Genomic DNA, 16,461 nt, shown 5'->3' on the forward strand with positions numbered 1-16,461 from the left:
CCTGGTCTCCCATGGGGTGCAGGGCCCAAGGACCTGGGCCATCCTCCACTGCATTCCCTGGCCACAGCAGAGAGCTGGCCTGGAAGAGGGGCAACCGGGACAGAATCCGGCGCCCCGACTGGGACTAGAACCCGGGGGGCCGGCGCTGCAGGCGGAGGATTAGCCTAGTGAGCTGCGGCACCAGCCGCATGATTTTTCTTATGCTGCTAGTTCTAATCTTTTTTTTTTTTTTTAAGATTTTATTTTTTTATTTGAGAGGTTGAGTTACAGACAGAGAAGGAGAGATGGAGAGATAGGTCTTCCATTCTTTGGTTTACTCCTCGAATGGCTGCAACAGTTGGAGCTAGGCTGATCTGAAGCCAGGAGCCAGGAGGTTCTTCCAGTTCTCCCATGGGGTGCAGGGGCTCAAGGATTTGGGCCATCTTCTACTGCTTTCCCAGGCCATAGCAGAGAGCTGAATGGGAATTGGAATAGCCAGGACTCGAACTGGTGCTGCAGGCGGAGGCTTAGCCCACTACACTACAGTGTCGACCCCTAATTCATTTTTTTTTTTTTTAAAGATGATATTTTATTTATTTGAAAGTCAGAGTTACACAGAAAGAAGAGAGGCAGAGAGAGAGAGAGGTTTTCCATCTGATGGTTCATTCCCCAATTGGCCACAACGGCTGGAGCTGCGCTGATCCGAAGCCAGGAGCCAGGAGCTTCTTCTGGGTCTCCCAAACGGGTGCAGGGGTCCAAGGACTTGGGCCATCTTATACTGTTTTCTCATGCAATAGCAGAGAGCTGGATTGGAAGAGGAACAGCTGGGACTAGAACCGGCGCCCATACGGGATGCTGGTGCTTCAGGCCAGGGTGTTAACCTGCTGAGCCACAGTGCCAGCCCGACCCCCTAGTTCTAATCTTTCTACTGGGTGTCAGTTACAGAGTAACTGCCTCCTGTGGACATCACCTTTAAAATCAAATATCACTCAACAAACCTAAAAAGACATCATTATTTTCCTAGTCAGTAAATAACAAATTTTAGTCTAACCTTGACTGTGGTCTCTTTCTGTATATTCAGTCACCATATCCTGTTGATGTGTTAATGCTTCTTAAATTCCTTTCTTCTATTGACCTCATTCTAGTCTAGGCTCCCATTTACCAAGTACAAATATAGAGCCTTATGATAATATTAACTGATTTCTCCATATATACCAGACTTTGATTCTTCCAGGCTCTCCTTTGTCCTCTACCCCCACCACTTAGCTCTGTAAAACACACATCTTTATAGTATTGTTTCTCAGCTTAAAAACTCCCATCATACTCATCTTAGTTTTCAGGATTCTATGTCATCTGCTCTAGAACTATCTTCTTTGGTCTTCTCTGAAGTACCCAGTAAAAACCATCTTGTGGCCACACTGACCAAATAAACATTTACTTTATACTGATACATTATGGATATTTCAAGAGTCTGTTAATAGTTCCTTATACTATGCAAAAAATTTCTCTCCATTTTCTATTTTTTATCCAAGCCTTACTTCAAGGCCAGTTCAAGAATCATATTTTTCCTGAAACTTTCCAACCTCCAGAGTTCTTATGACTTTATCATCTTAACATAGTGCTCTACCCACAGTCTGTACTCAATAGATGTTTGATGATGATTATTCCCAGGATGAGCAATCATTCCATTTGCCAAGGGACATTCTAATGCCTTTTGTCATGGCATCCTATTTAGTTAGTGCTCCCTTGACTTTCAGTGTCGAAGTTTGTACAGTCAATTTTATATCATCAAAGGAAGCATTTGGGGCAGTTCTTAATTGGAGTGCCTGGTTTGTGTCCTGGCTCCTCCACCACTGATCCAGCTTCCTGCTTAGATGCATCCTGGGAGGCAGCAGTGGCTTTACCCACTATGCCTCGGCGCTGGCCCCTAAAATAGTTTTGTGGGGTATTTTTGTTTTTGTTTTTGTTTTTGTTTTTTTGACAGGCAGAGTTAGACAGAGAGACAGAGACAGAGAGAAAGGTCTTCCTTTTTCCGTTGGTTCACCCCCTAAATGGCCGCTACGGCCGGAGCTGCACCGATCCGAAGCCAGGAGCCAGGTGCTTCTTCCTGGTCTCCCATGCGGGTGCAGGGGCCCAAGGACTTGGGACATCCTCCACTGCCTTCCCAGGCCACAGCAGAGAGCTGGACTGGAAGAGGAGCAACCAGGGACAGAATCTGGCGCCCCGACCAGGACTAGAGCCTGGGGTACTGGCTCCACAGGTGGAGGATTAGCCTAGTGAGCTGCGGCGCCAGCCAAAAAATAGTTGTTTTTTTTTTTTTTCAGCATCCCCAAAGGACACTGCTACTTGCAAGAAGTTACGTTCCCTTCCTGTTCTCTTCTCCACCTGCCACTCCTAGACAACCACTACTTTTTATCATAAACTTAGTTACTCTAGACATTCCATGTAAAAGCTGTCACATAATATGTGGTATTTCATGACTGCTTTTTACTTAGCACACTGTTTTTTGAGGTTAATTCATGTTTTTGTTTTTGTTTTTGTTTTGTTTTGTTTTTTGACAGGCAGAGTGGACAGTGAGAGAGAGACAGAGAGAAAGGTCTTCCTTTTTCCGTTGGTTCACCCTCCAGTGGCCACCGTGGCCGGCGCACCGTGCTGATCCGAAGTCAGGAGCCAGGTGCTTCTCCTGGTCTCCCATGCGGGTGCAGGGCCCAAGGACCTGGGCCATCCTCCACTGCACTCCTGGGCCACAGTAGAGAGCTGGCCTGGAAGAGGGGCAACCGGGACAGAATCCAGCGCCCTGACCGGGACTAGAACCCGGTGTGCCAGCTCCACTAGGCAGAAGATTAGCCTAGTGAGCCGCGGCGCCAGCAGTTAATTCATGTTTTAGCATTTTTATTGCTTCAAACAATTTAAACAGAACACAAATGATAAAGTAGAAAGTAAGTCAGTCATGGAGTTGGGATTGTGTTTCCTTTTTTGTTGGTGGTGGTGGGGTTTTTTTTGTTTGTCTTTTGAAAGGCAGAGTGAGATAGAGAATACACACACATGTGAGCACACATGTCCAAAGCTAAAAGCCAAGAGCTCCATACCAGCCTCCTACATGGGTGGCAGAAACCCAAAAACTTGGCCTATCATCTGCTGTCTACCACAGTGTGCATTAACAGGAAGTTAGATCAGAAGTGGAGTAGTCGAGACTTGAACTGGCACTCTGATTTAGGATGTACATCTCCAAAGTAGCCGCTTAACCCACTGTGCCACAATACCTGTCCCTCAAGTTTCCTTTTTTTGATAGGGAATATCTAAAAGGCTGTAAAGATACTTTGTTAAAACATCTTGCTATGTTTTCTGCAGTGGGAGTACTTGATTAGTCTTTCTACCAATTAGGAAGATTTTCTTTGAAGAATTGACATTTAAGCTGAGACCCAGTAGAAAGTAGGAATGAACTGGGTGAAATTGGGCAGGGGAGGGTGAGGTAAGTGAATAGTAGAGTTGAGCTCATTTCTGGCAAAGGAACAAATACACAAATAACCTAGAAGCAAAAGTGTTAGGCTTGCCAGAAATAGCAATTAGTTCCATATGGCTGTTATTTAGAACTGGATGATAGAGGAAGGTGAGAAATGAAGCTAAAGAAATATTACAACAGTTAGATCATCTATTGGATCTCAAGGGCTATGGGTGCCATTTTGGGAAGAAACCCTAACCTAAGGGCAGTAGGAAGCTGGTATATAATTTTTAGCAGAGGAGTATATGTAGAGTCAGTTTTATATTTTAGAAAATACTTTATATATAGAATGGATTGGAAGAAAGCAGAGGGTCTTTGCATTATTTTTCTTTTTTAAAGATTTGTTTATTTATTTGAAAGTTGGAGTTACTGATGGTGGCTGGGGGGCAGGCAAGAGAGAGATCCACTGGCTCACTCCCCAGATGGCCAAAACAGCCAGGGCTGAGCCAGGCCAAAGCCAGGAGGCAAGAGCTTCAGCTGGGTCTCAAACATATATAGCAGGGGCCCATACACTTGGGCTATCTTCCACTGCTTTTCCCAGGCTGTTAGCAGGGAATTGGTTCAGAAGCAGAGCAGCTGGGACTCAAACTGATGCCTATAGGCATAACAGGTAGTAGCTTTTTCTGCTCTGCCACAGTGCCAGCCCCTAGAGATTTGTTTTAAAGCTTTATGTATTTGTGAAGGCCAGTGTTGTGGCATAACAGGTTAAATCTCTACCTGTGACACCATTATCCCATATGGGTGCTAGTTTGAGTCTCGGCTGCTCCAATTCCAATCCAGTTCCCTGCTAACGCACCTGGGAAAGTAGTGGAAGATAGTCCAAGCCTTTGGGCCCTTGTACCCAGATGAAGTTCTTGATTCCTTGCTTTAGCCTGGCCCACCCCTATTCCTGGCTATTGAGGGGCCATTTGGGGAGTGAACCAGCGGATAGAAGATTTTCTCTCTGTCTCTCTAACTTTGCCTTTCAAATAAATCTTTAAACAAACAAAACCCCAAGAGTTACATATTTGAAAGACAGAGTGATAGTGGGGTGGCAGTGGGCATGCTATCATCTGCTGGTTCATGCCTCAAATGTCCTGGAACTCCATCTGGGTCTCCCACATGAGTGACAGAAGCCCAAGTACTTGGGGCATCTTCTGCTACTTTCTCAGGCACATTTTCAGGAGTAAGATTGGAAGCTGAGCCTCTGGGCTAGCTCCAGCATGGGATGCTAGCATTGCAATTTGCAGTTTAACCTGCTGCACCATAGTGCCAGCCCCTAAAACCAGAGATTTTCAAATTTAAGATAATGCCTTTTTTGTTTGTTTAGAAATTGTTTCAGTCATATTTTTGTCCAAGGAATTTTAGAATCAGCTTGTCAATTTCTCTAAAATTATTTGCTATGAATTCTGTTGATTTTTTTTTTAAGATCAGTTTTCAGGAATTAGATTCTTTAGATCAGTTTGTAGGAGTTGACATTAACAATATTGATTCAGGTGTACAAACATGTACAAATGTACTTCAAAAACTTCATGAAAAATGAGTTAAAAGCTAAGTTTATTTTGGTGTGAAGGTTTTGAAATCCATTTGGAACACCTCTTTGGTTTTTTTGTTTGTTTGTTTGTTTGTTTTTTAGTCTTAGCCTTAAGGGGAATTCACATTCATCATTAGTCTTTTTTTCTTTTTTCAAGATTTATTCATTTATTTGAAAGGCAGAGTTAGAGGCAGAGGCAGAAAGAGAGCGAGAGAGTTCTTCCATCCTCTGGTTTACTCCCCAAATGGCCACAATGTCCAGAGCTGCGCCAATCTGAAGCCAGGAGCCAGGAGTCTCTTCCAGGTCTCCCACTTGGGTGCAGGGGCCCAAGGACCTGGGCCATCCTCCACAGCTTTCCCAGGCCGTAGCAGAGAGCTGGATCAGGAGTGGAACAGCCGAGACTGTTCCACAGTGCACATATGGGATGCTGGCACTGCAGGCAGCGACCTCACCCCCTATACTACACCGCTGGCCCCTGGAACACCTCTTGTATGATTGGATTTCATAATTTTTTGTGCCATAATACTCATTGTTAAATTCCATTTCCATGGATAGTGAAATACCACTTTATACTTCTTCTTTTATGTAAGTCTAACTTTGCTCAGCAGTGTTTCATAGTTTGCAGTATATGAGTCTTACACTTTTCAGTTTATTCCTAAGTATTTTATTCTTTTTGATAGTATTGTGAATGAAATTACTATATTTTATCTATAGATTGTTTATTAGTAGTATGCAGAAATACAATTGATACTTTACTTATTGTGCTTATTGTTCGTGACTTTGCTAAATCATTTATTACTCTAGGTCCGCACACACTCCCCACCCACCATTAGATTCCTCCAAAGGATTTTCTAAATACAGGATCATATTGTCTCTAAATAAAGACAGTTTTACGTTTTTCCAACTTAGATGCCATTAATTTTTTTTTCTTTTATTGTGCTGGCTAGACACTGTAGTTGATTGTTTAAAAGAAGTGATGCTAATACACAACCTTACTTTATTTCCAATCTTGGGAGAAAGCATTCAGTCTTTAACCATTAGCTGTATTTTTTGAAAGAGTTTGTGTAGGATTGTACATTTTTTCCTTAATATTATAATCAATAAATGAAAATATCTGTGCCTTCCTGGGAAGATTTTTTATTTTATTTCTTTTTTATGAGTTCATATTCTGTATTTCTTAGTAATTTGTAGGAATTTAGTGTCTTTGTAGGAATATGTCTGTTTTATCTAAAATATCTATTTGGTTGACATAAGGTGTTTATGGTATTCCCTTAGAAATCCTTTCATTTTTGTAGTGTTTTCACAATCTCCTCTCTTATTTCTGACTTTTGTAATTTGTGTTTGCTGTCTTTTTTCTAGGTCATTCTAACTAAAGATATCAACCAAGTCAACTATGTTTTAATTTCTTTCTGAAAATTTTTTTTGTTCATTTTCTGTTAAACTGATTTCTACCCTAAGGTTTATTGTTTCTTTCCATTTCACTGTTCTGAGTTTAATTTACTTTTTCTAGTTTTTAAAGGTTTGGGTATTAGAGATCTCTTGTATTTGCCAATATAAGTATTTAAGCACTTGTTTAGGTTCATCAGAAAGTGGGATGTTGTGTTTTTTGTTTTTATTCAGTTAAAGAATTTTCTAATTTCCCTTGTGATATCTTCTTTGACCTATAAGCACTTACAAATATATTGTTTAATTTCCAGATATTTGGGGCTTACTAGATTTCTTTCTGTTGTTGATTCTGATATATTACATTGTAGTTGGAGATCATACTTTGAAGAACGTCAGTTGTCTTACATCTCTAAGACTTGTTTTGGGCTGGCGCCGCGGCTCACTAGGCTAATCCTCCGACTGCGGCGCCGGTATCCTGGGTTCTAGTCTCGGTTGGGGCGCCGGATTCTGTTCTGGTTGCCCCTCTTCCAGTTCAAATCTTTGCTGTGGCCCTGGAGTGCAGTGGAGGATGGCCCAGGTCCTTGGGCCCTGCATCCGCATGGGAGACCAGGAGGAAGCACCTGGCTCCTGGCTTAGGATCGGCGCAGCGTGCGGGCCGCAACGCACTGGCCGTAGTGGCCACTTGGGGGGTGAACCAATGAAAAAAGGAAAACCTTTCTCTCTGTCTCTCTCACTGTCTAACTCTGCCTGTTAAAAAAAAAAAAAAAAGACTTGTTTCATGGTCTGTCTTGGAGAATGTTCCATGTGTTTTTGTTTTTGTTTTTGTTTTGTTTTGTTTTGTTTTGACAGGCAGAGTGGACAGTGAGAGAGAGAGACAGAAAGGTCTTCCTTCGCCATTGGTTCACCCTCCAATGGCCGCCGCGGCCAGCACACTGTGGCCGGCATACCGCGCTGCTCCGATGGCAGGAGCCAGGTACTTCTGGTCTCCCATAGGGTGCAGGGCCCAAGGACTTGGGCCATCCTCCACTGCACTCCAGGGCCACAGCAGAGATTTGAACTGGAAGAGGGGCAACCAGAACAGAATCCGGCGCCCCAACCGAGACTAGAACCCAGGATACCGGCGCCGCAGTCGGAGGATTAGCCTAGTGAGCCGCTGCGCCGGCCCCATGTGTTCTTAAAATATATTCTGTAACTGTTGGAGTGTTCCATAAATGTTGGTTAAGTAAAGTTAATTGTTAATGTTGTTCAGGTCTTCTATATCCTAATTTTCTGTGTTTTTTTGATGTATTGAAGTGCTCTTTTTCTCGTAATATTTTTTATTGTCTGTTTTGTTTAATAACAGTATAACCATTGTAGCACTTTTATTTTCTCCCATTCTTTTTACTTTCAACCCATTTGTGATTTTTTTAAACCTAAGGTGTTTCTTTTTTAGAAAAAATATCATGGGATTATGTTTTCAAATTAAGTCTGACTGTCTCTGCCTTTTGAGTAGGGTGTTTAGTCCGTGCACATTTAATAAAATTATTGGCATGATTAGTTTTGTTTCTGTCATGTTTGTTTTCCATCTGACTTACTTGTTTCTGTTCTATGTTCTTAACTGTGTTTTCAATCTGCTGAGTAATTTCCAATTACATCCTGAACATTTGGGCATTATTGTGAGAGATTCAGAATACTGTTTAGATGGGTTTTTAGTAGGGTTAGAATTGTTTCAAAACTCAACCACATTCTCTGACCAAGCAGTAATTTTGCACCAATATTATAAGGACCAAAGCCCTCTATTTTCAGACTTTTGGAGTGGTGACAGGGATACTCAAATAAGAGAATAGAGTAACAGTGACAGTCAGTGTACCCAGGGATTATTGAGTCATTCGCCTTCATCACTGTGGGAATGGGCAAGTTACTTCATTAGCCTTTGTCTGCTAATTGGAGGAAAGAACGTTCTTTGTTTCCACTTTGAGAGTAAATAAGTTGGAATGGGGAGAAATAATTTATAAAGATAGGACTTGGTGACATTATTGGTAAAGGTAAGAAATAAAAAAGAATAATCCACAATCACTTTTAAGTGTTTTGTTTTTGTAACTGAAAGAATTATGGTACCATTAGCAAAAACAGAAAAAATACTTATGGGGAGTTCATGGTGAGTGGAAGGATATTGTTTTCATTTCATTGATTTTGAATTTTTAATACTTTATTCATTTAGTTTATAGTAGTCCCTGGTTGTTTTTTTTTTTTTTTTACAGGCAGAGTGGACAGTGAGAGAGACAGAGAGAAAGGTCTTCCTTTTGCCGTTGGTTCACCCTCCAATGGCCACCGCGGCAGGCGCGCTGCGCGCCGGCGCACCACGCTGATCCGATGGCAGGAGCCAGGAGCCAGGTGCTTTTCCTGGTCTCCCATGGGGTGCAGGACCCAAGCACCTGGGCCATCCTCCACTGCACTCCCTGGCCACAGCAGAGAGCTGGCCTGGAAGAGGGGCAACCGGGACAGAATCCGGCGCCCCAAGCGGGACTAGAACCTGGTGTGCCGGCGCCGCTAGGCAGAGGATTAGCCTAGTGAGCCGCGGCGCCGGCAGTAGTCCCTGTATTTTAAAAGATGTTATAAGTACTGGCAACTTTTCTAAAGACAATTTTATCAAAATGCAGTTTTCATCCTGTAAAATTTACCCATACCTGTGTAATTTACACTACCACAAAATTCATTGATAGTTCATTGAATTTAGCATATTTATACTATAAAAGCAAATCATCATTACCATTTAATTCTAGAACATTTATATCACCATAAAAAGGAACCTCATTCACGTGCCTACTCCCAGGCCCTAGGCAACCACTACTTATTCCCTGCTCCATGGTATTTTCTGCACATTTCCTGTGAATGGAATCTAACAATATGTCAGCATGTGTTCTTTTGTGTCTGCCTTCTTTCATTGAGCATGATGTTTTTGAGGCATCCCATGTTCCTTGCACTTTTTAACATGAGTTTTATAACCAGTGATAGAGGAATTTCCAAAGCAGGGATGCTGAGGTAAAGATTTGTTATGCTATATTCGCAGTATTTAAATTGTAAAGAGAGTGAACCCGTTGAATTTCATTTTAAATTGTTAATAAGTGGCCTTATAAATTGCAGTTCTGTTTCAAAAATGTTTTTGTCCAAACAAATATGGATTGTGGACTTCTTTGGTCATTTACCTTATTAGTTTTGATTATTTTGATCAAAACTAATGTGATGAGAGAAAAGAAAAGCGATGGAAAAGGTCCATATTTTCACTGCTTGTACTATTGAGAATTATTTATTTAAATAGTTATACCGAAACAGCTTTTTTTTTTTTTTTTTTTTTGGACAGGCAGAGTGGATAGTGAGAGAGACAGAGAGAAAGGTCTTCCTTTTGCCGTTGGTTCACCCTCCAATGGCCGCCACGGCTGGCATGCTGTGGCCAGCGCACCGCGCTGACCCAAAGGCAGAATTCAGGTGCTTTTCTCCTGGTCTCCCATGGGGTACAGGACCCAAGCACTTGGGCCATCCTCCACTGCCTTCCCAGGCCACAACAGAGAGCTGGCCTGGAAGAGGGGCAACCGGGACAGAATCCGGCGCCCCGACCGGGACTAGAACCCGGTGTGCCGGCGCTGCTAGGTGGAGGATTAGCCTATTGAGCCGCGGCGCCGGCCAGCATTTAATATTTTCTTAGCTTGATTAATATAAAATGTGGAATTACTAACTTTTTTCCTTCTTGGGGCATCTAACTATGTAGATATATCAAAGCATAATTTGGATTACTTCATAAATTCTACTTAAAATATCTTAATTTGAAAAGAAGCTCTCTATAAAATCAAGTAACTATTCACATTTTTTATACATGGTCACACTTCAAATAAATTAACAACCAACATACTCTAGACCAATACGAGGACAAACTGTGAAGCAGGAAATTTAAGTACACCTCTTGTCACTTACTGCTCATCTTTTCCTTCTGCATGCCTTCCCTAAGAACTTATAAAATACTGCCCTCTTCTTGTCTGAAATTGAAGTAGTTTCATAAGTTGATTTACATTAGATTATTAAGGATTTAAGCAATGCTTTTCTTAGATGTACTGTTTGAACAGAAGAGCACAGAGTGGGTACTGCTTAACTAAAAGGAGTGTATCACTAATGTTCCATTTTTGTCTGAGTTTGTAGTGGGAAGGAAAATGGAAGCTGAAAAGCGAGATATTTAAACTCTTCCTTCTGCTTCCTAGGCTAGATTCAGTGATATGGATATATTAGAGATTTAGCTAAACACTATAGAAAACAGAATAAACTACTGGAAAGATGAATGCTTTCTCTAGGTTTAGTTTAGAGAGTAAAAGAGAAAAATAAGACACATTTTAAAATGTGTCCTTTTATATTGCTTTAGTACTTCAAATTTGAGTTTATAGTGATGATTATAATATTTTTTTCCTATGCACTAAATAGATACGGGTGATTTTAAACAAGCACCATCACTTTTACTGCTCTCCCCCACAATCAGTCCCAAAGGATCTCTGATACAACCTTGTGCTTAATAATGAATGTTACCCTTTTGGTTTGTTTTCTTCTAGGCTTTATTCATCACCAAAGAAAAAACTTACACCAATGCAGAAATCGGTTAGTCCATTAGTGTGGTGCAGGCAAGTTTTGGATTACCCAAGTCCTGATGTTGAATGTGCTAAAAAGTCTCTTATCCACAAACTTGATCAAACTATGTCAGGTATGTCTGTGATTTTACTTGGAAATTTATCTCTTGCTTTCTTTCATCAAAAAGACACAAATATTGAGTGGTACATTTAAAAAAAAAAGAAGTTCCTTATTTGGTAGCATTTTTAAAAATTTCATTGTGCATAGCATCATGAGAGAGTTTTTGCCATGTTATTTACTCCCTGAAATAATGAGTTTTTTGTGATAAGTTTTTTCTAATACATGTTAAAACAAATAACTATTAAAAATAAAAATTTTTGGTATTGTCTAAAATCATCTCACATACTGCACTTTGGGAAACTCTGATATAGTAAAAAGATACAAGTAGAAATCAAAAATTCTTCCTAGTATTCAACTTCTATGAATTCAGTTTTCTCATAAGATGGTATACACCTCAAGGGACTGACATGGTGGCACAGTGGATAAAGCTGCTGCCTGAAATACCAGCATTCCATATGGCCAGTTTGTGTCCTAACTGCTCTACTTATGATCCAGCTCCCTGCTAATGTGCATGGAAAAAGCACTGGAAGATGGCCCAAGTACTTGGGCCCCTGCTTCGCATGTGGGAAACCTGGGAGAAACTCCTGGCTCCATCAGCCTGGTACAGCCCCAGCCATTGTGGCCATCTTTGGAAGTGAACCAGTAGATGGAAGATCTTTCTTTCTCTCCCCTCTCTCTCTGTAACTCTGACTTTGAAATAAATAAATAAAGCTGCTTTTTAACTTATTTTTAAAATTTTATTTAAGGTATACAACTTTCATATATTTCATGTATACAGATTTAGGAACATAGTGATACTTCCCACCTTACCCTCCCTCCTGCCCAATAAATAAATCTTGAAAGAATTATTCACCTTGAAAAGTTATTTTAAGCAGTAAATAATAATATGTTATGAGGGGCTGGTGCTGTGGCCTAGTGAGTAGGGCCACAGCCTGCAGTGCTGGCATCCTATATGGTCACCAGTTCTAGACCTGGCTGCTCCACTTCCAGTCCAGCTCTCTGCTATGGCCTGGGAAAGCAGTGAAAGATGGCCCAATTCCTTGGACCTCTGCGTGCACATAGGAGACCCAGAGGAAGTTCCTGGCCCCTGGCTTAGATGGCCCAGCTCCAGCTGTTGAAGCCTTTTGGGGAGTGAGCCGGTAGATGGAAGACTTCTCTCTCTGCCTCTGTCTATCCTTCTCTGTAACTCTGACTTTCAAATAAATAGATCTTAAGGGGGAAAAAAAATGTTATGAAAGAGCCTAGCATGTTTTCTGACTCAGAGTAGGTACTCAATATTTGTTTCCTTTCCTTGTTAGGTTTTTTTCTAACTTAACATTTCAGATTTCAATTGCTTTTATGCTCTTTTGTTTATTAGTATTCACCATGCTGACAAAATGTGTCTGTGGCTATTTATGACATTCCATGTAGCATACTAGTGTGGGTTGAATGTAGGGAAAATATTACTGGCATTTTCTTGGTTTTTCTCTCAGTCTCTTTGAAGAATTAACTGTTTTCTGAAGTACTCAGGTAAAAAAATTGCTGCATGAGTGGTAATCCTAGGGTTTTGTTTTATGTGCTTATTTGGCAGTTATGTACTTAAAATTGCTGCTTTTAACTTTATTATAGAAATATGTGCCTGTTGGTTAAACCGAAAATGATCAGATGAGTCAGAGGGGAGATGAAACAGTTACACTGCATATACTACAGCAAAGTTTTTTATAAGGAGTAATAGTAGTTATATGCAAATAACTTATAAAATACAGAGTAGCTGATCTGAGTCTGTTTTGCACTAAAATCATACTTCTGTGTTAGTATGTCCTTTTGAAGAAGCAGTAGACTTTATGTAATTTTCAAAATGTTTTATATGTATAATAATTTGTCTTTAGAATTATACTTTGGGTCTTGATTTAAGTTAAGTATAGACAAGCTAGTAGACTACTTGAAATACCTGGAAATTTTCTAACCAGTTTCAGCAAGATGACATTACGACATTTATTAAGAATATTCCTAGTGGGGCCAACACTGTGGCGCAGAAGGCTAAAGCCCCCGTCTGTAGTGCCAGCATCCCATATGGGTGCCGGTTTGGATCCCGGCTGCTCCACTTCCAACCCAGCTCTCTGCTATGGCCTGGGATAGCAGTAGAAGATGGCCCAAGTCCAAGGACCCTTGCACCCACGTGGGAGACCTGGAAGAAGCTCCTGGCTCCTGGCTTCGGATTGGCACAGCTCCGGCCATTGCAGCCATCTAGGGAGTGAACCAGTAGGAGAAAGACCTTTCTCTCTGTGTGTCTGCCTCTCTGTAACTCTGCCTTTCAATTAAATAAATAAATATTAAGAAAAATCCTAGAAACAATTTTCTTGCACTCTGAGAATCTCGGGAATAATATAAATATGATTTATAATTCATTTAGGATCTTTATCATTCAGCAGTGAATGTTGAGAATCTAGCCGTTTTTCTTAACTCTGAGAATATAACAGTGAATATAACAGATCAAAAATGTCTTCCTTCCTGGAGTTTATATTCTCATAGGAGGAGTAAGATAATAAACATATGAAGCAGGTTGGCAAAGTCTTTCTGTAAAAAGAGCCAGGTAGCAAACAGTTTATTCTTTGTGGGCAGTAAGGTCTTGGTTGAGATTATTTAACTTTGCCCTTATAGCAGTACAAGAAACCATATATACTACATAAATGAATGGCCATGGCTATGTTGTTATAAAACTTTGCAAAATGAGATGGTGACCTGTATTTGGAGTGCAGGCTATAATTCACCAACCCATGGTGTAAAGTGTCCTAAGGAATAGGAACTATTAGCCATTGGTAACTAGCAACTTGGACTTCAAAGAGAAAAGTAAAGTTATTGTACCTCAAAAACACCAATTTTGAGTGAGTGACTTGTTGTTCCACTATAACAAGGGTATTAAAGATTGTAGAGGTATGTAAATGAGGTAGCTACTCTTTTTTTTTTTTTTTTTAAAGATCTATTTTTTATGTAGTTGAAAGGCAGAGTTAGAGAGGTAGAGACAGAGAGAGGTCTTCCATCTGCTGGTTTACTCCACAAATGGCCACAACAACCAGAGCTGAGCCAATCTGAAGCCAGAAGCCAGGAGCTTCTTCCAGTCTCCCATGTGGGTGCAGGGGCCCAAGGACCTGAGCCAGGTATATCAACAGGGAGCTGGATCGAAAGTAGAGCAGCAAGGCTCAATGCCAGTACTGCAGGTTGGGGCTTTAACCTGCTGTGCCACAGTGCCGGCCCTCCCCCCACTTTTTTTTTTTAAAGATTGATTGATTGATTTGAAAGGCAGTGTTAATACACAGGGAGACAAGCCGGCGCCGCGGCTCACTAGGCTAATCCTCCGCCTAGCGGCGCCGGCACACCGGGTTCTAGTCCCGGTCGGGGCGCCAGATTCTGTCCCTGTTGCCCCTCTTCCAGGCCAGCCCTCTGCTGTGGCCAGGGAGTGCAGTGGAGGATGGCCCAGGTGCTTGGGCCCTGCACCCCATGGGAGACCAGGAAAAGCACCTGGCTCCTGGCTCCTGCCATCGGATCAGTGCGGTGTGCCGGCTGCAGCGCGCCAGCCGCGGCGGCCATTGGAGGGTGAACCAACGGCAAAGGAAGACCTTTCTCTCTCTTTCTCTCTTTCTCTCTCTCACTGTCCACTCTGCCTGTCAAAAAAAAAAAAAAAAAAAAAATACACAGGGAGACATATCGACAGAGAGAGAGATCTTCCATCTTCTGGTTCATTCCCCAAATGCCCAAAAGGCCAGAGTTGGGCCACTCCGAAGCTGGGAGCCAGGAGCTTCTTCTGGGTCTCCCATGTGGGTGTCAGGGACCCAAGGTCTTGGACCATCTTCTGCTGCTTTCCCAGGCATATTAGCAGGGAGCTGGTTCAAAAGTGAAGTAGCCGGGAATTGAAATGGCGCCACAGGGGATGCAGTGTCACAATGCTGGCCCCTAGGCAGTTATTCTTGAACCAAAACAAGGTATAATCAAGTGCCAGATCTATTTAACAATGTTTACACTTTAAAGTGATATGCACAGATTTGGTCTTTGTAATCCTAAATCCTAATCCCAAGGATATTTTTTTTAAAAAAGTTTTTTATAAGGTAAACCTTTTTTAGAACTTAAGTTTTGTCCAAGTAGCGTTAACAGTTTCTACTCCATCACACCTAGCTCCCTGTTGCAGTAAACTACCACTTGTTGTGAAGTTTTATTTTTTATGTTAGTGCATTATCTTTTTTAACCCTCCCTGCAGTCTTCTGTGTTCTTTGAAGGTTTTCCTATCTTTTCCCATCTTTTTACTTTAATTGTAAAAATTTATATAATATAAAATTCCCATTTTCAACATTTAAAAATATACAGCTCAGTGACATTAAGTACATCCACACTGCTACGCAACTGGTACCCCTGTCCATCTTCAAGTGGACAGAGCTTTTCATCCCATACTAAACTTTTTCATCATCCCATACAAAATTTTTTGATACTGATGTAAACACTAACTTCTGTCTACCTACACCCTTCCCTTTTTGCCTATCTTTTAGATTGCTTCACATTTCTCTTATCTCATGTCTCTCTGTTTTGATCAATTCATATAGTCTCCCGTGTCATTTCTTTCTTTCTTTCTCTCTTTCTTTCTTTTTTTTTTTTTTTTTTTTTTTTTTTTTTTTTTTTTTTTTTGACAGGCAGAGTGGACAGTGAGAGTGAGAGACAGAGAGAAAGGTCTTCCTTTGCCGTTGGTTCACCCTCCAATGGCCGCCGCGGCCGGCGCGCTGCGGCCGGCGCACCGCGCTGATCCGATGGCAGGAGCCAGGAGCCAGGTGCTTTTCCTGGCCTCCCATGGGGTGCAGGGCCCAAGCACCTGGGCCATCCTCCACTGCACTCCCTGGCCACAGCAGAGGGCTGGCCTGGAAGAGGGGCAACCGGGACAGAATCCGGCGCCCCGACCGGGACTAGAACCCGGTGTGCCGGCGCCGCTAGGCAGAGGATTAGCCTAGTGAGCCGCGGCGCCGGCTCTTTCTTTTTTTTTTGAAAGGCAGAGTTAGACAGTGAGAGACAGAGAGAGAGAAAGGTCTTCCTTCTGTTGGTTCACCCCCCAATTGGCCGGTGCGCTGCGCTGATCCAAAGCCAGGAGCCAGGTGCTTCTTCCTGGCCTCCCATGCAGGTGCAGGGCCCAAGCACTTGGGCCATCCTCCACTGCCTTCCCGGGCCACAGCAGAGAGTTGGACTGGAAGAGGAGCAACCGGGACTAGAACCCCGTGTGCTGGTGCCGCAGGTGGAGGATTAGCCTAGTGAGCCGCAGTGCCAGCTGTCATTTCTTTTCAAATAGTCTCATTCATTCCTGTAGTTTTTATTGAGACTTGTTATATTATCAGACTTGGAAAAGGGTAGGACATGCATG

General features: G+C 42.0%; 1 protein-coding gene across 4 annotated transcripts in view; it reads left to right on the top strand.

The window, feature by feature from the left end:
• Nucleotides 1-16,461, top strand: part of SLAIN2 (SLAIN family member 2) — an 87,497-nt gene that overhangs the window by 21,112 nt on the left and 49,924 nt on the right. For all 4 annotated transcript variants that reach the window (XM_002709425.6, XM_070068194.2, XM_089325393.1 and 1 more), the window contains exon 2: nt 10,952-11,100. In XM_002709425.6, the coding sequence (XP_002709471.1) occupies nt 10,952-11,100 (149 nt within the window). The remainder of the gene's footprint in view (nt 1-10,951; nt 11,101-16,461) is intronic.

This window comes from Oryctolagus cuniculus, chromosome 2, assembly GCF_051225735.1.
Source record: "Oryctolagus cuniculus isolate XC-2025 breed Fujian yellow rabbit chromosome 2, ASM5122573v1, whole genome shotgun sequence".
NCBI lineage: Eukaryota > Metazoa > Chordata > Mammalia > Lagomorpha > Leporidae > Oryctolagus > Oryctolagus cuniculus.